At 39.3% G+C, this 24,777-nt stretch overlaps 1 protein-coding gene across 2 annotated transcripts in view; it reads left to right on the top strand.

The window, feature by feature from the left end:
• LOC146393169 (protein MTSS 2-like) overlaps positions 1-24,777 on the top strand; it is a 79,446-nt gene that overhangs the window by 17,700 nt on the left and 36,969 nt on the right. For both annotated transcript variants that reach the window (XM_084927277.1, XM_084927283.1), the window contains exons 2-3: positions 3,247-3,308; positions 3,917-3,990. In XM_084927277.1, coding sequence (XP_084783403.1) covers positions 3,247-3,308; positions 3,917-3,990 — 136 coding nt within the window. The remainder of the gene's footprint in view (positions 1-3,246; positions 3,309-3,916; positions 3,991-24,777) is intronic.

Below are 24,777 nucleotides of genomic sequence, written 5' to 3'. Positions count from 1 at the left end.
TCCTTAAATGCAACAGTGAATCAGAAGGGTCCACACATGTGTCACTGACCCTGTTTTTGTAAGAATATTTTAAATCTTAGCCTCATAGGTTTTAAGTGTCAACTAAAGAAAAGTACCAATTGTGTAATCACTTGTTTTGTGTGTGTGCAGGCAGCACGGTGGCACGGTGGTTAGCACTGTTGCCGCACAGCAAGAAGGTCCTGAGTTCATCAGGCCAGGATCTTCCTGTGTGGAGTTTGCATGTTCTTCCCGTGTTTGCGTGGGTTCCCTCCGGGTACTCCGGCTTCCTCCCGCCGTCCAAAGACATGCAGCTTGTGGGGATAGGTTAATTGGATAATCCAAATTGCCACTAGGTGTGAATGTGTGAGTGAATGTGAGCGTAAATGGTTGTCTGTCCCTGTGTGTTGGCCCTGCGACAGACTGGCGACCTGTCCAGGGTGTACCCCGCCTCTCGCCCTATGACAGCTGGGCTCCAGCGCCCCCCGCGACCCTGAAAAGGATAAGCGGAAGCGAATGGATGGATGGTTTTGTCTGCTTGTTTTCAAGAAAGATGCCTTTTATGCAAAATCTTGATGCTATTTTTGAGTATAATCCAGTAAATCCAGTGTCAAATTACTTTAGCCGATGGCTCACCTGATACCTTTCTATGAATTTAATCTTCTTTTTTTTTTGTTATTTAGCTAGACTAGCTGTTTAGTCTGTTGTGTCTGACTTAATCAATGTCATATCTTTTGTCACTGATGCCTTCTGGCTCGGTCCGGAAAGTCTGGGTCCCGCTTTCCCCACGTTTCACATGGAAGGGCAGACACATCCCAGAACAAACCAGCAAATATAAAGCTCTACACCTTGAAATAACAATCTTTTCTTAATTTTTTTTAAAATAAAAGATGAAGTCTCTGTGGCAGTTTCTTTGATCTTTTGTTCTGAGAAAGAGATTTACTATCCATGCTGTTTTGATGCTAGCACAAGCTATATTTTGTGGAAATTAATACAAATGAAACAGTTGAATTTAAAATCAGTGGAAAAATGATCAGTGCTAGTCCAACTCTTTTTTCAGTTATTATTACTATTTTTTTTCTTTCTTTTGGTTTACAAATGTTCAAATGGCCAGTAAGGTCCGTTGAACACATTATAAATAATGTAAAATTATATGGAATGCAAATATAATATTAAAAGGAACTTGTGTTTACTTTACAGGAACACCCAATAGAAATGGACTGGTACTTGTATAAAAAAAGCAATTTAGACTACAATTCATGTTTAGCCATATATTTGTATAGCATTTAATTCCATGCACCTTAAATCCATAGCAAAATTAGAATCACCAATTAAACCAGTATGCATGTCTTTGGATTGCGGGAAGAAGCTGGAGTACCCAAAGAGAACCAACACAGGAATGCTGAAAACATGTAAATGCCACATAGAATGGCCTCGAGACCAAACCCAAAGCCTTCATGCTGCCATCTGAATATTCAGTGCCACTATCCCACAGAGACAGTCTTCATTTAATCTGGAAGCTACTGATCATACCTCATACCTCACAGCAGCATACAGTGTGTGTCCTGCATTTTAAGAAGCTGAAAGCAATCACACACATCCTTACTCAGTCTTCATACAGTAACTTACCACCAAATTTTTATTGGATTGAAATTGCACAAATATGCTAATAAAGTGAAGGATTCCCCTCGTGTGTATGTATGAGTATGTGTGCGAGGAGGAGGGCATCGCTTTGGTTTATCTTCCAGCCGCACTACTTAAGCTCCTGCAAAGGGAGGGTGCAGGGTTACTGTGTGTGTACGTGTGTGTGTAGAGGGTAGAGGGAGTAGCTTTCAGTACCAAGGGGAAATGGTACTGTGATTTCAGACCAAATTAAGCCACATCAAACAGGCCAGATCAAAGAGTATACAGGCCTTACTGTCTGTGCCAGGCTGACATCACGACAGGATACCCCACCCCCCAGAAACACACAAAAACATCCACTTCCTCCTTCTTTCCTTCACTTTCATTTTTTCATTATCCCCTCCATTTCCTCGAGTTTCTATTTTACACTGGCAGATTTCTCATATTTCACTGTTCCTGTAAAGACATTTTTGACCTCATGCTGATATAAATACACCCACCAACCCCCGGCACGCACAATTTGCAAGCATTTAACAGGGTTATAGGTTAACCTGGATCAAGTATAATGTAATATGTGCTGGGGGTGTGTGATAGAGGAATCATCGAGTCTTAAGAAGTGCTAGGAGGATGGGGGAGTAGCATCCATTAAGACACCGTTTCAGCTTTGAATTGTGTTAACGATCTTGGCTGTTCTAGTCAGACCCTTTGATGCTGCCTGATGCCAGTGGCTGTCAAGTCTTCTCTATATGTGTGTGTGCGCATTTGTGTGTGTCTGTGTGTTGGATAGATGGATTAGATGGCTGCATGAGGAGGAGAGGGGGTTGATGATGAAGGATGGGGTGAAGCGGGGGTGAAAAAGGGATTGGGGGATGCAGAGTACCAATGGAGGAGAGAATGGAATTGGTGTGTGTGTGAGTGTACATGTTTAGACATCTTTGTGAGGACAGAAAAATGTCATGCTACTATACTTGTGGGGACCAACAGTCACTCATGGGGACAAAATGCCGTCCGCTCGAGTTTGAAGGCATTTTTCAGGCTCAAAATGCAGTTTTAGTATCAAGGTTACAATTAGGTTATGGTTAGGTTTAGGCTGAGGGTTAGGATTCAGATTAGGCATTCATTTTTGATGGCAAGGGTTAGGGTAAACAGCCAGCGAAAGCATTATGTCAATGAGATGTCCTCACTAAGATATGAAAACGTATGTGTGTGTCTTTATGGTTTTAACTTGAAAAATGTAGAGCTAAAGGACATTAAAGCATATGAAATGAAAAAGTCTGTAGTGAATTTACAACGAAGACAGACTTTTCTGTTATCAGAATATTTGTTTATTTTTAATTCATATTGAACATTATTGGTATCAATTTAAACACATGCATGCACAGAAACATATATAAGCAAAATGCAATGCAAAGTCTCAAAAGTAAAACTTTTTTTATTCTTCAAAAGCAACTCTTCATGTTAGGATATTATTACTACATCATTATCTTCCCACTTCATGTATCTTTTTTCTTCTGGCATCCTTTTTAACATGTGTATTTTGGTTTGGTAACACATATATGCAGTAAACTTTTATCATTAAATGATATTTTTCCATTTTAATGTGGATCCCTTTCTTTGTGTTGTCAGTGCTCCTATCCTGTGTGGGAGGACTTCAGCGCCAAGGCCACCAAGCTGCATTCCCAACTCCGGTATGCTCCACTGCACAACACACCACCTCACAGTCAACAGCTTTTGAATTATGAAAATATTAAGAGAATATTTAATGCCAGTTTCAAAACAAGACAGATTAAAGTCGAGAGAATTTGGGATTTTTTTTACCTTTAGTATTTAAGCCTTTAGACTTCATTTAAAGGCATAGACTAAATATGAGAATGCAGTAGCCTGAAAAGTGGGCCTAATATAGGGCATTTTGTTTGCAATGCTGTGTTTCCTTCAAAACATTCACATTCTGTTTTTTCAGACATGCCCACTGTCGCATCCAAAAGATGAATCAGAAATGACAATGAATGAAATTAAAATGTTCATCTATTTGATATTTTAGTTGTTAAAATGTTTTTATTAGTGAGAGGCCTTAGAGAAATCTTGTACCCTTTTCACTTAAATCCAAACCTCACCTAAAATGAGTTGAGGAAGTTAAGGCTTTAAAACTGACACAGCAGCAGGTATTGTTGGTACAGCTCCATTTTTATATTCAGTTTTAAATATAGTCTATGTATAAATTCCTTAATACCATAATATCCTAATATCATGTGAAGTCAGGCTGAAGTTTTGTCAAAATGCTTTTTTCTGTCCATAGAACCACTGTGTTGGCTGCCGTGGCCTTCCTTGATGCCTTTCAGAAGGTGGCTGACATGGCTACCAACACCAGAGGTAGGATAAGAACGTGTGTCTGCGGGTTTGTAAGAAAGAAACAGCGACTTGCTCAGAGAGCTGTAAGCTCTGTGTCTTCTGTTGTTGCTTTTCTGAAATGCCCTCCACATTGCAGAACTATCAAGAGTATTATTATGTTGTTGAGATATTATCAACCAGCCTTCTAAAGAGCCATCTTATTCATGAAAGTGTTTCCAGTGTCCTCGAGGTAAACTTTGTCCCAAACTTCAAAACAAGTTTACTGCTGTTTACAGAGACAGAAACATGATGGAAGTACCTCAGAGAGGTCAATCAAATCTATTTTTGTAGCAGGATGCATTTTATCAGGCATCCCAATGCAATGGGAAACACCTTTTAAACACTGAGACAACAGGGGACAAAAAATACGTGCATCAGAATTTTATTGCTGGGAAAGAAAAGAAATGGAAAGTATTGGTTATTATTTTTATTCCATGGAGTCTTTTTGAGACACACAAAAATAGTCCTTAATTCTTTCTTGTCAAAGTACTGTAAGAGTTTTTGAGTTATTTAGAAAGTTCTCACAGAGGTAATGTTTGAACATCAGCAACCTGCAGAATAGTTACAGTCCCCAGTACTCCAACTACTGTACCAGAGGAATAAATAATATTTTTTCTGTATTTTCATATTGGTCATGGTGAATACACATAAAAGCCAGCATCAAGCGTCAGCATCAGTAAACCAATATGTTAATGCTGATTGGTGAGTGAGTAATGTGTGAGTAATGCCAAATGCAGGGTGCAGAAAAACAGACCAAAATGACTAAAACTCATATCTATAAATGAAAGTGATAAGTTGTTTTTGCGTCAAATGAATCAAATCGGTCATGTAATAGGCGTGAAATCTTCATAATTCATGAATGACCCAACAGTAAGCTCAGTGTGAAGTAGAAAGTAGCTCCAGAAATATAGCCTCAGATTGTTTTTGTACCCAATGATTCTGGAAGGTGTAGCAAAAACATGTATTTTAGGGTGAGAAATGCTTGTAAAGCTCACTGGGTGATTGTTGCTGACAGAGGTGCAGAATGATAGTGAAGTTCTCAATTTATGTAGCAAATAAACAGCTTGAATTGTGTGCAGTGCGACTACTGCGCATGTAGTTGGTTCATTTTTTTTCTTTTTTATTATCTGTGAAACTTTGTCTAATTGTCATTTTTTGCTACAATTCCATGGATCGTGTTTCCTAAGAAGAGCTTACAAAAACTGTGCACATTATACACAGCCGGTAAAAACCTGTGGGTAATGTGCCAAACAAGTGTAACTTTAAACAGCTGTTTGGTTGCTTTCTAGCAAGTTGATTCACATCTTAAATTCCTAAAATGCCCATGATTAATGTTGTTACATTTTTTTTTTCTTTTTTTTTCTGCATGGTACTCAGCCAAAAATTCAACAGAGTTTATAGACTTATGGGCTATGGATTGTTTTCTTGTGTGTTTGGCTTGACACTCTTGACACACTTGATATTCTGTGCGTAGGCTTAAAGCTTGGCACAAGTTTTAAGAGAGTTTGGGATGAGAGCTAAGAAGGTCAGACAAACATTCACCGCCCACCGGCAGCCACGTGAATAGTACGGTACCACTGAGGAAAGTGAGGAAGACGAACGAGACCGTAATACAGGGAATTTCTCCATCCATGTAGCTTATTAGGTGCAGCTGCCAGACAGTGTATGTGGTGTGTGTCTGCAGCCCCAGGTGGGCTCCTATAGCAGAGGATACAGGAAGATCATGCTGCTTTTACAGGCCAGACAGGAAGTCACCATGCTTTGTCAGCTCATTATACGTGCCACACACACACACACACACACACACACACACACACACACACACACACACACACACACACACACATGCTGAAATATAACATAAATGGTCCTGTCACAAAGATCCAGAATGTTCATCAGAGGCTCTTTCTACTTTCTATACTGATGAGTCATTCCTGTTAGAGTCCATTTGTCAGACTGCGATACAGATGCGTCTCTTTCTCAGTGTGTGATGTTCTATAATAGATTTGTTAAATGGATGCAGGCAGGAGACGACACCAATAATGATGCTCTCTGTCTCTCTGCCACTTGCTATATCAATGTGCTACTTATTACAGTGTGTATGAATCAAGCCCAAAGGGTACTGATGATCCTGTGCTCTGCTCTAGTACTGACAGTCCCATTTGGAAGGCTGGATTGGGAATGTTTTCATTACGGCTGTCAAACAAATTTTAAGTGAACTGAAACGCTGCAAAATGTTATGCTGGGTTCAAGTGAAAAAAAAACAGGCTCTCATTATTCATGGAATATTTCTCAAAGTCTTGACAGCTAATGATTCATGTTATCGTTCACCATCTTGTGAAACTTGCCGTGAACTATTTTAGTTCTTAAAAACAGAAGAAAGAAAAGCCTTATGTGGCAGTTCATTTCGAAAACAAGTTGAAATTTTCATGCGACAGCGTGCAAGACTCCCTACCCAGACCAGCACAATGCAGCTGTTACATTTACAGCTTAATGATGCCTCCAGTTGAGGACTTGTGAGATGTCAAACCAGGAACTCTCAAGATTTGTTCCAGGGTTTCTTTCTATTCAGATCAAATTTACTTTTGATTTTTCTGTGACTGGAGTTGTACACACAGTTGTTCACTGGCCGTTTCTGCCTGTAGTTGAAGGCTGATGTTTCAGAGACTCAGCGGCCTTATTTAATTAACAAAAGGGTTTTCTGCTGAGTCAGCATGATTTAAAAAGTTTTCTAATGATGAATTAGCCTTTAAATATTCCATCAGGGAACACGTTGTGCCACTGAAACACACAACTCTGTACATTTTTCTATGCAGTTCCTCATAAAAGATTTCTAATTAATGATCAATTTATTCTCATCTTTCTTCCAAAAACAGGGACGTTTCAAAATGTCCCCAAACCCTTCACACCGCTGCTGTACATGCCTCTCAGAGAAGGATCCCCAACTTATCTAACTAATGAAGCTGACATGTATTATTCAAAAGTATTTTATTATTTGTACTGACATGATATTTGCTGTATGTTTCTCTCAAGATTAACCCTTTACAGACAAGTCATTTCTAGTGTTATTAGAGGATATTTTTATATACTTTTTATTTAATTTTACATTTTTTTATGTTGAAAATCAAGGTCGGTCAAGGTGATCAAACTGACCAAAATCACGTCTTTCACTATTTGTTTGACCTGCTGATTGGTAAAATACAAAGAGTTCACTCTCTGTGATTTAGCCTGGTCACAAAAGTGTCCACTATCATTTGCGTTCAGTGTGTATAGCTAATGTTAGCATACTAACACTAGAAGATGACCATGGGATAGCTATTAAATATCTGTGTGCTACAGAGTCTGCTCACACTAACATCTAGCTGAAACCTCTATGAGTAAATAATATGTCTGGACACAGTCTGCTGTTAATACCTGATAAACGCAAATAACTAAAAAGTATGTGTTTTGGTAGATAGTCTATATTTTCTTTCTTATTAGGGGTTAGATGAGGATTTGGAGAGGAAGACTAACACAAAAATGTGTGCATCTGTAAATGCTAACAGGGTGGCTTTAAAACAAAGCCACGCTCTATTTTATATGTAAGTGGGAAAAGTCACAAACGCCAGGTAATGAATTTTTCAGTCTATGTTTTCTCCTGGGGTCATCTATATTCATTATTTTCTCTTAACAAAACTAAAAGTGGCCACATTAGGTAAGATAAATAGTTTTCTTAGGTTTTGTCATTGTGTGTGTGTGTGTGTGTGTGTGTGTGTGTGTGTGTGTGTGTGTGTGTATGTGTGTGTGTGTGTGTGTATGTGTGTGTGTGAAAGACATTTAACAAGTGAGTGAAATCCAGCAGTAGGAAGTGAACAATTATTTGTGAATTCCCTGGTGTGGGATGAATGGGAGTGCACTTTCATATGTGCTCTCCACCCCTGTCTTATAGCCCAAACATTCACTTTCCCCAGCGCCCCTGAGGGAAAACTGTGTTTTACATGTGAGTGTGTTTGTGTGTGTGTGTTTATACAAAGAGATTAACTGAAGGTTTTCCCAGCAAAGCCTATTCCTTTTGTTGTTTTGGCTTTTGTTTAAGTTACAGAGTGGGCTTTTGTAGTTTTTTTTCTTAGTTCACTGGCAAACTCAAAACTTTGAGTGGGTAACATGGGCTCAAAGTTTTAATGCTGGAAAATATATAAAGATATTTTTCAGATGATGGAAATTATCCATAGTAACAGTTTCTACTGTCAATAAAATCTGTATAAAATTGTTGATATGCAGATTCACACCCGTTTGTTTGAATTCTTTTACTGATAATATCTGCCCATATAAAGATGCAATTACAGCGATAATATTTCATGTTTCTTTTTGCAGCATGACATGAGAATTTGACGACTTGTAGAATATTTGCATTATATATTTGTTTATTTTATTTAACCTGTTGTTCTTGAAGAGATCTGGGCTGTGGCTGGAATATTCTATTTATATCATGTGGCAAACTTAATATTTTGTTCCATAGCGTTTATTACAGCCATTACAGCCACCTCTTTCATTTCCTGACAGAGGTGGCTGTATATGAGACAGGATGTCATGATAATCGTAAGTCCCAAAAAAGCCTTTTGTGACTTGTCATTATGTATGAGATTTGTTGTTTTACTCATGTGTTTTATTCATGCAATATTGATGATGATGAAGATGATGATGTTAATGATGCTGATGATGCTGAGGCATCTCTATCCACACACCCCCTCCCTCATATCTGTCCTCTCTCTGCAATCACAGCAGTAAAACCTGGGTCAGTCCCAGGACTCTCACTATGCATATTTGGCACTGTGTGCAGCAATAAAGTGCCCCTGTGTGTACTTGTGTGTGTGTGTGTGTGTGTGTGTGTGTGTGTGTGTGTGTGTGTGTGTGTGTGTGTGTGTGTGTGTGTGTGTGTGTGTGTGTGTGTGTGTGTATCAGAGAGAGAAAGGGAAAAAGAGAGGAAGATGATGATCTGATGGTACAGAATGCCTGGTGGTTTTATTGCCAGGCTCCCTGCCTGCACCCAGATACGTAATGAATATCATAAATCTTTTTAATGCACACCAACACTTGTGTGCACACAATCATGCATATGCCAAGAGCCAAATTTCTCTGTTATTCTTCCAACTTGTACAGTTGCAGTTGGTGGATAAATGAAGGGATTGTGATTTAGAATATGTATGATTGGATTTCGAAATACAATATGCCCACAGAATGCAAAAAGTTTTGCACTCTATATATAGAATATGAACAACAGTGTGTGCAAACAGCAATTTTCATTGTGTTTTTATTGAGCAGTAGCATGTGTCCTATCTCCTGCATATCCATCCAGCACTCGGGTGATACCCTTGCCTAAACCACATAGAATTATTCCAAAAGTGAGAACATGGTTAATGGAGTGTGAGAAAGGACACCATCAAACAATGTCCTGATATAATCACCTTGTGTTCTGGGAATACAAACACACCGAGAAAATCCAAATAAGCTTACGGTTCTCCTGAAGTTTGTGCACTTTGATGTCTATTCTATCGCTGTTCAGTGACTAAAGTCATCAGACAAGCCTAAGCACTGTAAACTAGATGGAAACAGAAGAACCTTGGTTGCATGTGTTGGCTCTCAGTTGGTGTAAAACATCATCCAGTGTGGATTGAATGCATACAGTGGCATTACACTGGAACTTTATAGTTTCATGATTTTCTAAAATAAATACGAAAGGAGAAACAAAAGTCAGGTTTATCACAACTGCAGATGGTCGAGAGGAGAGAAAACATGCTGGAAAACTAATTTCTAATGTGTTTATCTGTGTCAGTAAATCCAGAGGAAGTGAGCTGGAGGTCAGGAAGTAATGAAGTTTATGGGAAATGTGGCCTTGATTTTCAGAAAGACTAGCACTATATACCAACAATATGACATGGAGGCTGACAATTATCCTGGCTGTGGTCTTACATGTTTACAGTAATTTTAACAAGGTAAGGTTTTTAATTGGAGCAGGGTTTATTGGTGTTTAAAAAGTGCTACACACAGCACATTTAAAAGGGGACAAAAAGAAGAAGAACGCATGTGCTGCAAATAAAGAATCTTAGATTCAAAGCACAGTGATGCAGTGTGAAGAAATGAAAGCTAATTGGTTAATGAAATGATAGAAACAGTAAAGGATTGTTCTGACCTCAGAGCAATGGAGTTATCACTGCATGAAAACACAGAGGTCCATGTTTGAGAGAGTCGAGTATATAAAGCAATAAAGGCAGAGAATGGACAGAGGGCTGCTCTGGAGAAATGTGAGGCGGTCTTCAGTGACAGGCCTGTGCTGTCATTGTAAATATGACCAAGCTCAGCTAAGACAGTGGCTGAACTTCAGCTTTACCCAGCACTGGTTTTATGTGCGTGCACATCACGTGCTGGGCACAGGCCACAAAGTGCCAGAGTGGCTGCTGGCGAGTGCAAGAGAACAGTTTTACATTTTGTTACACTGCTGCCATCTTTGAGCTCTGAGTCCTGGACTCCATCACCCTCACAGTCTTTATTGTACTCATGCAAAATCTTATCTTTTACTATAATCATTATTGTGTATATATTTCATATAAATACATACATGATATAGCTTCTGTTATTCTTAAATATGGCAACATGTTGCCATTCAGCAATTAAAGATGACAACTTTCTCCAACACCCTTTACACACAATGTCTAACTATTCAGTGGTGCTCGTTTGTGAAGTAGGCTGCTGGAGATGGGCAGGTAAAAATCATATCATATTGTTTCCTTTAGCACCAATGCAGCTAAAATGTAAACATTATGTGAGGATATCTTAACAATAATTTACATGTAGATGCAATGTTACCACAGTAATTAATCAGGCATTTCATCTGCTAATGAGTAACTTTTACTGATATGGAGTCAATTTGTCTGTTGTTTTAAGTTGACTATTTACGTTTTTTGTTCTTTACTCTCCTGATGGGATTTACTGAGCTGACTGTCTAAAGAGTAATTCATGTGTGAGGGGGTGGAGATTCATATGTAAGAAACAGGCCTACTGAGACATTTTATTGCAGAAGAGCTATGAATGAAAAACTATGTGCTGCATAATAAAGGAACAGTGTTTATGTCTGTGGGTGTGTGTGGTGGTGGTGATGGTTTTATTGCGGGGGTTAATATTTTTTTATTAATCTCTTAGTAAAAGTATTCAGCACATTCTAGCTGGCAGAGTTCTCCATGCTGGCGTCAGTGACACTCCCTGTGTGTGTGTGTGTGTGTGTGTGTGTGTGTGTGTGTGTGTGTGGGGGGGGGGGGGGGGGGGGGGGAGACGTAACCTGCAGATGTGGGGCCACTTAAGTTAATACAGCTACTCAAACGCACACATGCAACTCAGCAAGAGCGGTTTCCCTTATTCAGCTTGGAGCATGGCACCTCCTCCAAGGACCACCTGCTGTTTAATACAAGTGTACGGAGATAAATCCTCTCCTGACACACACACACACACACTTTTATCTCTACATATGCAGTTCTGACATGCATATATATTAGCTCCTGGGCATGAGTGTAAACATTTGTATATTATACCAGTCATGAGCACACAGACATACACAGTGGAAAGAGTATGTTAGTTGTACTCTGCGCTCCAGATACTTTTGATTTTTCATTTCAGTTGCTCGATATTTTTACATTTATAACTCCGGTGCGTGATGCATTCGTGTCTACCCATTTTCTGTCTCTGACTCTGACGTGGATCTACCCTCTCTCTTGAGCCAATCGCAGACAAGTGGGATCACATTTATGAGCTTGGTTGCCAGGCAACAAGGAGGGAGAAAGCAAGCGAGAGAGTGAGTGTGTGAGAAAAAGAGGGACGTGGTGGCAGAGAAAAAATAGCCATGTTGTTGCCAAGAGGAGAGGAGAAATCTGAGAAAGATGGTTTAATTGCCTTTCACAGACAGCATGCCATTCACGGTCAACTGGAGACGCACTGGAGCTGGAAGAGTTCATCATGCAAACAAAATGTTTGAAGCGAGATTTTGTCCTATACATAACCAGGTTAGCATCAGGTTAAGTCAGCTCTTGTCCTTACCTAAACCCCAGAGTGGTACTTAAAAACGGTGTGACATAAAAGCTTGGTGCAATTTAAGTTTGGCTAAATTAGTATAAATTAGTGCCATTGCTGGGATTTAAAGTATTACTGTGTAAAAGGCAGCATGTAGCTTCTTCATAAAGGCACGGTGAGTAAGGAATAAAAGGAGGAAGGGACAGAGAAATAACTGCAATACCTGGAGTTCCTAAAGACACGAGTTTTTACACACGCACAAACACAAAACTAAGCGGGCGTCTTCCACCACTGCTAACTAGCATAAAGGTAACATTTAGCTAGTACACTTTCTGTTTAGTGTACACAAACTGTGCAAAAGCGTACTTATCTAAAAGCACAACTTTAAATTTGTCTTGTTTTCCTTTGCTTACGAGGCTAATCCTCACATGTTATGCTAATGTGTATTTTGTATTTGACAAATTTGTGAGATTACCACTTGGAGATACCTTTGATTTATGGTCTCAAAAAAAAAAAAAAAAAAGCTATGACACAACATTACCAAACCTATGTGTTTTTTTAGAATTCAATGAATCGCTTTTACATTGTTATTTTGTAACATGCTATGACAGCCCTGATCTTACTGTAGGTTTTTTAATGTTGTATAATATGAAATGCTAAACAGAAGAAATTTTGGTTGTAGGTAGGGTAAGCCGTTTGCTAGATTGAGGGTCAGTTCATACATCTAAATAAGTGTCTAATTCTGTGCCAAACTACATTGAGATGTTGTAATGATAATTTCTTTCTTTCTTGTTTTCTTTCTTGCTTTCTTTCTTTCCCTCCCCTCCCCCTCTCTCTAAGTAGGCCATGGCTGAGGGGTCTGTTGTTGTGGAGGGCAACAAAACAACATTATTGTTTTTAATTAAGCCTCGGCCACTGTGAATCTATTTCCCTCCCTGCAGCCCCTCCATCGCTCTTCTCTCCCTCCTCACTTAATCCAAATATTGCGTTCCTCCTCACGTTTTCTCTTTGTCCCCCCTTTGCCATCTCTTTCTTCACAACATGTTTCTCCTATCAAATTTTTGTGTTTCTCACAATTCCTGTTCCTCGATTGGCCTTTTGGCCTTCATCGCTCTGTCTGTCTCTGGCAGCTCTCTGTGGACATTTCCTCATGTCACAGTGCAGTATTGTCCCAGAGGTCAACAACACAGGACATGCTCTATTGGACACACAAACACACACACACACACACACACACACACACTGAGACACACATGCAATGTCCTCGCTCAGTAAGCATGGGAAGCTGAGCTCAGTGAGTCTCACTGCTCCAGGGGCCAATCCTGTTTAATCAGTAAAGAGGCTGGGCGGAGGAGCAGTATGAGTGTGCTTATGTATCTTTGTGTTTTAGGAGTTTTGTCAGGAACAATTTGAAGCACAAGGTTTTCTTTTACATTTACATGCTTATATTTTCACTTTTAGCATTTAATAACCTTTTTACTAAGTTTCTCAAAATACTGATGCAACTCTTGCAGCAGTTAGAGAAAAGCTAGTATAATGGTGTGTACATGTGTTTGCTGACAGCTATGTGAGAGTTAGGTGTTAATCCTCAGCATTAACGACCATCAGCCAGGCGTGATAACTGGTGTGGCTGGTGCTGGCTCAGCTGCATGCGCGCACACACACACACACACACACACACACACACACACACACACACACACACACACACACACTCAGATGGCTTTCTTTCTACAAACCCTAATGTAATGATCAGAATTACATGTCCAATCTCGACCTGTTATGATCTCAAAGGGATTCTCCCTGATTTTAGCATCACTCATAGTCTGATACAAAGTGAATGTTGCTGTGCAATATGTATTACATGCTGAACAACTTCTTTGTGTTCTGTAATGTTAGGAGGAAGGACTTTATATCTGTGGAATGTTAAACATGCAGCAATCGTTCTTTCACTACAAGAGTTGCCAATAAAATTGTGATTTTCTGGGACATAAAATACAAACCCAGACCTGCTTTGCGTCTCCATACTTCTTGCAAATGTCTGGACTGCTGTCAGTGCTGCTTCAATTCTATTCACTTGCACACCTGCAATTTCACACCATACCTTATGCAACTAGCAAATTTCAAATTGAGAAACTGGCTTGACTTTTGAGTAGTAATGAAATCTGTATTCAACATTAAATACTTTAGTACAGTTAAACAGTTAAATAATTTTATTTCTGTTCAATGAATCTGCTTTTCTTTACATTATTTTATTTGTCATGTGAGTAACATCTCGTGCATAATGTTCCCTCATAATGGACCCAGTACCTGTACAGATGCAGGGATATCTACGCGGACTCCTCTTCCATTCATATTTTTTGCATACCCTTCATCCCCCCTCTCTCTCAGGTCTGCAGCTAGCCCAATGATTGTGTTGCCATGGCAACAGTGGCACACAGATGCCAGTGTGTTATCTTTTGGGGAAAAATCTAACCCCTTATTCTTCTGCATGTTTTCTTTTTATTTTATGAGCAAATGTATTAAAAAAAGAACAATAAAAGTAGAAAAAGAAAATAATATGAAGGAGTTTTGGCTCGAGGCTCCATGTATAACATGCCATCACTCACTCCCACTTACTGTGACAGTCATAGACCATCATTCTTTTGCTTTTCTCATGTTCTCAGAGCCAGTTCTATACATTATTTTGCTCCTTGGGGGATCAATAATGTGCAGAACAGCAGACGTGCATACATGATGCTCAGACTACATTACCCACAATGCTATATTTAGATCACTGCAGTGCATGACTCAGCAGAGACAAGCCTAACTCTGGTTGTGATGGCATAGCTCTGACTGGTGATTCCACGGTGTCATATGTGCATTTATTATTCATAAATTATAACCATATCTTAGATCCTGTCCTTTGAGGCAATTTCATTAGCCTCAAAGGATATTTCATGGCATGTAAATGTAACACACTTTATCCTTTAACTTTTGCTTTACATAAAGGAAAACTACTATCTGATGTTATGAAACCCAATGCATAGAAAAGCATAAAATAATAAATGATTTTTATGTTCCTCTTCACATGTGTTTTGGTTTTTCAGGGACAAAGTCAAGAATTAATCAACAATTTGCCAAACATTTATAATGATAACAACAGTTAATATGCAATTATAGGCAGTTGCCACACAACTGCACAGCAACCTTTATATTCACGTGTAATTTTTTTGTTTTGTGAGAGAATGTGTTCACTGCATACCATGAACTCTAAGCACTTCTCCCTGTTGTAAGCCCTGTGTGTCCTCGGTGTGCAAACCAACATGCCAGGAAACCACACTGAGCAGTTTTGTGGAAAATTTGTGAGTTTATCTAAAAATGTGTTTTAAGAGAAAGCAGCCAAAATGGCACAAACACAAACACTGAAGCTAAAAGAAAATATGATTTATTTAAGAGTACCAGCTTCACTTAAGTAGCCTTGAAAGATGTTGGTCTTGCACAACTTCCAGATTTGACCTCCTGACCTTATTTGGAAGGAAAATTTCTTGCACTCCATAAAGCATCTCTTGTAAAGTAGTATTTAGCATGTAGAAGTTCTGGTTTATCCCAACCAGGACTGGTTGGGTTTTTTGTAATTCACCAGATTACTAAAATATGTGCATTATTCTTGGGAATAACATATTTTATTGTTTCATTTAGTGACTTTAGACCATATATATATATATCCTGTAGCAATATCAGAGTGGCATCAACTTTATTACGGCCAGTTTGTTTTCAAAAATGTTAAAATGTTCCTTTAAAAATACATCACATCACTGAGATAAATATAGAGTGCAGTCCCTTGTTTCAGGGCCATTTTTGGAAATTTTCTGTGTTAAAATTGTAAAAGACAGCAAGGCAGATTAGCTCACCCCACTGGTAACAAATTTCTGTTATTATAAGGGAAAAAACATAACTCTGGACCGGATCCCATGACTCAGTCAAAAGCTATTTTAACAATGTATGGATTAGAATACTTGACAGTGACTTCAAGTATGTGGAGAGCACTGCAGTGTTAACCCTCTGTTCTTTGTGTGTGCTCCTTATTGAACTTTTGTAAATGCGTTGTGAGAAGTCTGCAGAGCAGTGGCCACAGAAATGTTCAGCTGGCCATTTCAATGCATGATACAGGAGAATGCACATATGCACAGACAGCAACAGGGTGAATTTGTAACGGAGATAAGCTTTCCCTTGAACCCAATACTGAGTGGCTTTCTAAGTATTTGCCAGAGCAGTGAGAGCACTTTAAGATCATGTGTCATGTAGCCTCAAGAGGTTAGGAACTGCAGACAGCTTAGAAAACCAGCCACTCAACAGCCGGTGCTGAGGGAAGCACCTCCGCCTACTCTGGCATCAGACAACAGCTTTGTTTAAACTGTTCTTACCAGTGGGTGAGGTGTTCCGATCTGGATTCAGAGTTTTCCTTGTGAAAACCATGTGCTGTAGGATTGATACTCCACCTAAACTGAAACTCAGGTTTGAACATTTACGGTAACAGTAAAAGATATCAGATCAATATCAGGTTGTTAAGATGCACAAATGTACTTTCCATTGATTTTCCTTTTTATTGATCCTAATTAGGTGTCATGTTTCTGTATTCGAGTAAAGTGAATGTGAAACAGTAGTGCTACTGCGTGATTATGTTCTGTTTTTCCCTGACAAGGGACAGGATGGTTTCCAGTGAGGTCATCAACCTTGTAGATGGAAGGGATCCAGGGTTTTGTGTATAACCGAGTGGGATGGCTGTTTGAATAAACCCGACCACAGACCTGATTTATAGTATTTTTCTGTATGCCAAGTTTTTATTAATGCTAACTTAATGTTGAGGACATTCTTATTTTTCTACATAAGCTATTTAAAGAGTTACATACGTGCATTCTGTGTAGTCAAGGATGTAAATGAACTTATTATACAAATAAATAATGCTTAATTATTAGCTTAATTGTTATATTTTATATATTAGTACTCTATATACAGAAAGGATTAATTAACACCAGAGCAAGACTACATCATTTGGCACTGTGCTGAAATAAAGTGTATGTGCCTAATCCAGTGTTTCTCAAACTTTTTACATCGTTCCCCACATGGCGGGAAGAAATATTTTCACGCCCCATCTAAACCAAACAATGACAGAAAAGCCTAGCTGCAGCTTTATTTAGATCATAAACTCATTCACATGAATCCTTCAGTAGTTTTTGTTTTAAACAAACAACTTTCATTTCAAAAAACTATTTGTAATTTTTATCACTAGACTGCTTCATTAGTCTGCTACGGAGCCCCGCAGGGGACATGGGAGAAAAAAAAAATTAAGACGGACTTTTGAGAGATCTCGCAAAAGTCGGGATCTCGCAAAAGTTTTAGCCGCATTCTTCGGAGGCCGCCAGCTCGAAGCCGACCGGGAGGTCGAGGCACAATGTGCCAGGAAAGCGGTGTTCCTCCCGGCTGTAGTAGGTCTCGACCTCCCGTTAGCTTCGAGCTAGTGGATGTCAGATCTCCGAAAACATCGGAGCACTTTTGCAAATATGTGATGTCTTGTAAACCGAGCAGGTATCTGACGTTTACACAACTACATTCACGCCTCAAAATATCTTAAAAGTGTATTTTGTGACCCAGAAAGAGTAATATTACAACTAAGTAGCTGCCGCCATTGTTGGAATTCAACTTTTGCGAGATCCCGAGTTTGTTTTGCGAGATCTCGCAAAAGTCCGTCCTAATTTTTTTTTCTCCCATGTCCCCTGCGGGGCTCCGTAGTCTGCACCACTTCTTCAAAAAAGCAACAAGTTAAACAGAATGTGAACATTGTCAAACATGAAAAAATACATTTCAGTCTTAGTCTTATAAAAAAAAAGAAATCCAGAAACTTGTGAACAGAGGTGAAAAATATATAATGTATTGAGAGTTTACTAATCACTCTTAGTGGCTGCAGTGAGCCTGTTTTTGACTGCAGAGCTGTGGCGGGGCGTGGTCTGCGGCGCGGCTGTCGGGTAGGCGGACGCACCTAAACGGCATCCCCATTCATGCCTCGGCGGTTTAAAGCAGAATGAATCAGGTCCTGTTGTTGTTGATGATGTGTGTAGGCTGTAGCTGAAAAGCTGCACCCGCATGTGTATGTCAACTGCCTCAATAAAGAAGTGTACTGAAAAGTGCGGACATGTGCCTAATCAAACAACTTGTTTTTATGGAAATTGTTTAGACATTCACATTAGATGGATATCAAAGAGAAAATCAGCAGAAGACTTGATGATTATTTTTTTTCCCTCTGAATAATTTATCAGGCTTTTTGCTGTTTAACCTCACTCCATTTAGGAATGTATCAAATCTAATAATGTGCAAGTTAACTCAAAGGTGAAAGGCACACGCAGTCACTTTGCTTCCTTCGTCTCTTGGCTGTGTTGGTCTGAAAAGTGAATCGAGTGTCGAAGTGCAGTCTCAATATTCAACTTCATCCATCCATTTGCTTAGCTTCTTATTCATTTTAGGGTTGCAGCTTGTCCAGCTTTTAATCAAGAGGCGGGGTCCACCCTAGAGAGGTCGCCATCACATGTACTGCATACTGTTTATTCAAATACAGAATAATAGCTAAAGCATTCTAGCACACTAGCTAAAAAAGCACCAAGCTTATTCACATCTTCAGTGATATTTCACTTCTGAAAAAATATTACATTTTTCTACATCTATGAGAAGAAGGAACCCATGGAGCAGTTCAGACCCTGGAAGGAAGGTCATGGAGGGTATGCTTAAAGCCTGTATTACTTTGAACTTTGCTTTTCTGTTCTTACTGATTGGCAGAGACAGCAGAAAGCCTTTTAAGTTGCATTTTCTTCTTCTTTTCTCCTTGCATTTTTTTCCACTGATTATTGTGTAATGTAGGTTCAAGCTAGCTAACTTGGCCAGTTTCCCTTTCTCTGTTGGTATTTTTAGCATCAGAAACTGTCCTTTGGCAGCATCCCCCCATTTCTGTGTAAAAACGACCTATACCCTGTCTGGAGGCCTTTAGTTCAACCCTGTCTTTGTCTCTGGGGAGCGAGTGTGTATCTGTATTTTAGTTCGTATGCTCATGTGTGTGCTTGTGGATATGTGTGTAAGAGAGATTTAAAGCCTCTGTAATCAAAGCCAGAGAATGTGCATGCTTTCCCAGGCCCAGCTGACTCCTCTCTAAACCATTGCACCAGTACACTCTGGTCTACTTGTGCCCTGCATTTTATTGGGTCCAAGGTTGTGGGCTGTGAATTACTGTATACATTTGTGCACGTCTGTTTGTTGACTAAGGAAGTTGGACTTCCTCTGTGATCATGAAGTGAGCTCTTTGATGCTGAGGTTCTTTGCCAAGTAGTGTCTAATCCTGGTGCAGGGTTGCTTTCTTGCAGGCTGTTCTGAACTCGGGTCAGTTTTTCAAGTTCTCAGGGTCAGTTAATGGAACTTAATTATGCTTCATATTTGACATTTTTTTTGCATAGAAAGGAGATCAAATGGCAGGGATGGAAACAGATAAAAGAATCTGCAGTTTCAGGTGATGCATGTTAATATATTTCTTTGATAGAAGGGAATTAATGTGCAGGTGGACTACACAGAAATTGCCTATTATGTTGTTTACTTGCTTCTGCACATTCAAACCTGTGTTTTGACCTGTCAAGTTGTTTGAATGTGTATTCCCACAAGTTAGGAAGCAAGAACTCTGAAAGAGGGGTTTTAATGTGTATTACTGAAAAATTGAGAGGAAGACTAAGACAGAGAGCTGAGATATAGAGATGGAAAAAGGTAACCTGTTATTTCTGCAGCAGTAATGCACATAGACACATCAGCTGTCTCCTATTCCTTTTAAGCTAAGCTTCTGGCTCTAACCCGTGACCTGTCTTTGTTGAACACAGATGCACTTTGGCTTTGACTTTTATTTTAGGGCACAGTACATTACTCCCCAGCTGTAGCTGCATTTCTGCAGTTGTGATGCCCTTAAGATGAGTGACATGGATAGCTTTTTCAGCATATGCATTTCATGCTGTAAGGCAACTATTTTTTGAAGTATAAGTTGATAAATTCTATATGGTTCAACAACTAGATAAGAAAAACCAAAAAGGTACAAATCACATGTACATTTTGTATCTGAACTCTTACATTACACTGTTTGTCTACAGCCTCTGTGATCTTGTCGCATGTTAAAAACTGCTGCATTTGTCATTTTTCCTGGCACCTATCCAGCAGTCATCAGTACGGTTTGCACAGTTTCACCACTGATGATGGGAGAAGTGACTTTTATTCCATAAATTCCATCTACGTAATGCAGAAGAGTTGCTTGTGTTGCCAGGGGTTCGTCAATCAAGTAGGTCAGCCACTATCACAGGCAGACTGCCATACCCTATTTCATTTTTCAAAATTAACAACAGCATGACTGATGCAGGACATGTGGAAAGCGCCTAATTACAGATCACATACAGAAAAAGGTGAATGTGCTAATTATAGTAAAGGCTATTTGAGTGCATAAGGCATTAATTCTACCTAATCAGGCCTGAATAAGCTAAATTCATCAGAACTGTGTTGAACATGGAAAGTTTAGTCAATCAATACGTGTAACTGCGGTTGCTGTCAAAAACAAGAGCTGGAGTTTATGTATCTTTTGTGAGTTATCTAATATAACTAATATCCATCTCAGGCATTTTTGGCCCCTTCTTCATAACTGAAATTAACTTTTTCATTTGTGATGGATTTTTTTTTTTTTTTTTGCTCTTTCTGTGAAACAGAACAACAACAGTTAATCCCAGCTGACTGGACAATTAGTGCTCTTACTCATTTCGGGACATAAAACCAAGTTAATAGAAATTCCTTGAACAGAAAAGGAGCTCTGCGGCCATCGCTTCATGATGATTTCTTAATCTCGTGCAACTGGGGAGGACAATGACTGCTGTAAAAATCAGCTAGACTCAAGCAGAACATTGATTGCTCGGGTTCGTCTCAGCTGACACTCATCTGGGTCCTGATTGATGCATCTCTGGGGACGGCGTCTGATAAGCAGCTGCAGCATTAAACTGCACCCGGTTTGAGCATGATACAGTTTCTAAAAGTGTTTTTTTATTTTGTTAACATTTGATAATCTGTATTTATTAATACTTTTAAAACCAAACTACTATAGCAAAAAGACACCAAAAAACGAGCAGTTTACAGTTTAACACATCAGCCATGAACCATTTAAATAAAAACAAACACAAAAATGAAACAAAAAATTATAAAAATAAATGAGGCAGGAAAGACTCTGTGGGAAAAAAGTATGTCTTAAAAAAGATTTAGAAGAGGGCATTGATCTTATTTTCTCAGACTGTTCATTTTATAACTTAGGAGGTTAGACAGCAAATATCGTCAAGGAACAGATAAAAGATCTTTGCTCAGGAGACACAGTCTTCCACTAGGCTCATTAAGGAAATTAAAAGTTCAGATGTAAAACACAAAGGAAATAAAACATTTGTTGGAAATCATTAATAAGTAACCAGTCAACAGATATAAGGAAACTAAGCTAATGTGTATAAAACATTTTAGTTCTGAGTTTGTGCATCAGTTCATCAGTGATCACCTATCTTAGTCTTCCGTCATCATAGCTATTGCAGTTAGGGTGGTAAGATGTGTTTTGACAGGAAGTGACCTTGTCATGACCTTCTGACTGATGTCATAAATCCAGAGTGGGTCAGAGGTCAAAGCTAGAATGTACGTGTCACAGTTTCTGTCAAGTCAAAACATTTCTGACTGACAGCACGGCTTGCAGTTCCAGGCTGAGCTTGACTTTATCTGACACGTAATTTGAGTTTGAACAAACCACGTGGAGCTTGAATCAGGTAACAATGCTCATAAGCTGGGCACTTTAATTACTTATTAAATATCCAGTCTTACAAATTGAAATCATGTCATAACATGACAGAAGGGCTGTCCCAAGGGGCACCTCCAGAATTTTTTCATAAGGATGGCCATATGGGGGCCAGTAAAAGTACTGGAGTGGCACATCCCGGGGGTGACGACGGGAAATCGTGAGGGACATACAAAGAGACACTATACGAATGACAAAGATTGTATATGCAGGAATAAATAAGAACTTAATGTTTCAACTCGTTGGCAGGTGTTTTCCTCTGTCTTGTGCTCACATTTATTAAAATTATTACCATATTAAACAGTCTTGCCAAGGGGGACCACTGGGGGGGGGGGGGGGGGGGGGAATTGAAGTGAAGAAAAAGAGACCTCTATCTCTGTGTGGCGAGCAGGACCTTCTACAGTGAACCAATACCATCCTTAAAATTAAAATTAACATTTTATCTACACAATTAATAAAAATAACTCATTCAACGATTTCCTGATGCTTATCCAGTTCAGGTTTCACGGTGGGGCTGGAAACTATCTCAGCTGTCACAGGACATGAGCCGGGATACACTCTGGAAAGGTCACCAGTCTGTCACAGGGCTAACACATAGAGACAACTCATTCACACTCACATTCACACCTATGGCCAATTTAGAATCGCCAGTTAACCTAGTTATGTCTTTGTGGGAGGAAGCCAGAGTACCCAGTGACCACCCACGCAGACACATGGAGAACTTGCTAATTTCACACAGAAAGACAACAGATTCAAACCCAGGGTCCTCTTGTTGTGAGGTAACAGCGCGACCCACCTTCCAATCATACCATGCAAGCATGTTGTTGGTGTAGTATCCTATCACATAAATGCTAATGTGTCCTTATTTGAATCAGACTGCGACGTAACAAAAAGATGAGGTCAAATTTTGGATAAATGATGGGATCCCAATCTTGGTGTAAGGGTAAACAGATTCATATTCTACCATCATTGTGCCTTTTGTCATTTCTCCCTCTGCTTTCTTCTCTTTCACCACAGCGCCAGCTGCTCATGGCGGTCCTTTCCTGAGTTTGCTTCTGTTAGAGATTTTTATCTTCTTAAAAGGGTTTTTTTTTCTTTCCCACTGTTGCCAAGTAGTTGCTCATAGAAGGTGTTTAATGTTTGGGTTTCTCTATAAACAGTGTTGGGAAGGTAACTTTTAAAATGTATTCCACCACAGATTACAAAATACATGCCCCAAAATGTAGTTTGTAACATATTCCATTAAGTTGCTCAATGTGAGTAATGTATTCTGAATACTTTGGATTACTAATTATATTGTCATGCTTTTTACAACTACATAAATTGCTGTGTACTGTAGTATTGCTGTGAGATTTATTACAATTACTGAAGGCTACTTGCCATCGAGCTAACATTGTTAGCTGGCGTTAGCTGAGGTTAGTTCATAGACTGCTTTCAGAACTGCACATGGTTATTTGCAGCTAGCAGGTTGTTAATGCTATCCATCAAGTCTACGAGCCTATGAACTAACCTCAGGTAACGCTAGCTAACAATGTTAGCTCGGAGGGAAGTATGCTTCAGTAATAGCAATAGTACATCAAAGATACTGAAGTGGCACATAACCCAGGTAGTTACCACAACTAAAACAAGGTAGTTGCAGCAGGCTAACGTTAGTTTTTAAAAAATAACTTGTTTCCAAATGTTTCTTTAGGTTGCAGGTGGAGTTTTCTGACGCTGAGAGCTGCTTGATTGGTGGCAAACAGAGTTTGCACTGCACTGTCAGATTTTGCCCATCCCTTTCTTCTTTAAATGTGAAGTGGTGTCAGAATTTCCAAGTAAGAAATGCATTCCTGCCCGATAGAGAGGGGATAGCCTAACATATGAAACAGGAAAAGACCGCTGTGTAATCCATTTATTTCAACAAAGTAACTGTATTCTAATTATCACCTTTTTAAATGGTAACTGTAACGGAAAACAGTTACTCATATTTAGTATTTAAAATACGGAAGCACATAAAGCACCTTGATGCACTTGTTGTGATTTGGCTGTTAATGGTACTGAATAAAGAGAAACTTGAAGCAACCCCAGAAAATAAAACACCCAAAGCAGCTTGGTGTATGCAGAGTTAAATGTGTTTTAAAGATTTTTATTGCCACATAAAGATAAAAAACACGGAGAGCAGTCATTAAGACATTTCAAGATCTTTGTACGGCTTGTTGACTTGTTCCCAAAGGAGCTCAGCAGAAGTAACAGCTTAAATCACTGAACTACTGTATTTCAAACATGTGAGACATTTCACTCCCCACCATTTGACCTTAGAACTGAAGAAGCTTCTCGGATGAGAGGTGAAACGTTTTCAAGTAAGTTAAAGAAGTCCAGACGCTTTTCTTTGCAAGCTCCTTTGACTACAATGACCTGGATGACTGAGAACCTTCACAGACATATGAGACATTTCTTTGTTTCTACTGAAGTGCTTGGCTCCAATTCTTGTGACCTTAACTGCTCCTGCCTTTGATCTACACAAAAAGCACAGGTAAACACAGCCACTGTGACTTCATTTAAAATTGATGCACTGGCTGTAAAAACACGCAGTTATAGTGTCGTGATACTGTGCAACATTAGCTGAGTGTGTGAAGTGGATATAGTTGGTTTTCATCATATTTACGCGTTCCCAACAAACCACCACATTATTATCTATGTTAATAATATGGGGCAGGGATAGCTCAGTAGGGTAGAGTGGTGACCCCATGATCGGAAGGTTGAGGGTTCAAATCCATTCAACGGCTACCCTGAGGTACTCCTGCTTCACTGAGTGAATGGGTTAAATGCATTCACTCAGTGAAGAACATCATCACATCATCACGTTATTGATCAGTAAGGCTAAT

This window comes from Perissodus microlepis, chromosome 1 (assembly GCF_051167445.1).
Source record: "Perissodus microlepis isolate ML-2025 ecotype Zambia chromosome 1, ASM5116744v1, whole genome shotgun sequence".
Taxonomy (NCBI): Eukaryota; Metazoa; Chordata; class Actinopteri; order Cichliformes; family Cichlidae; genus Perissodus; species Perissodus microlepis.
Note: the sequence above shows the minus strand (reverse complement) of the source record. Positions and strands in the feature narration are given on the sequence as shown.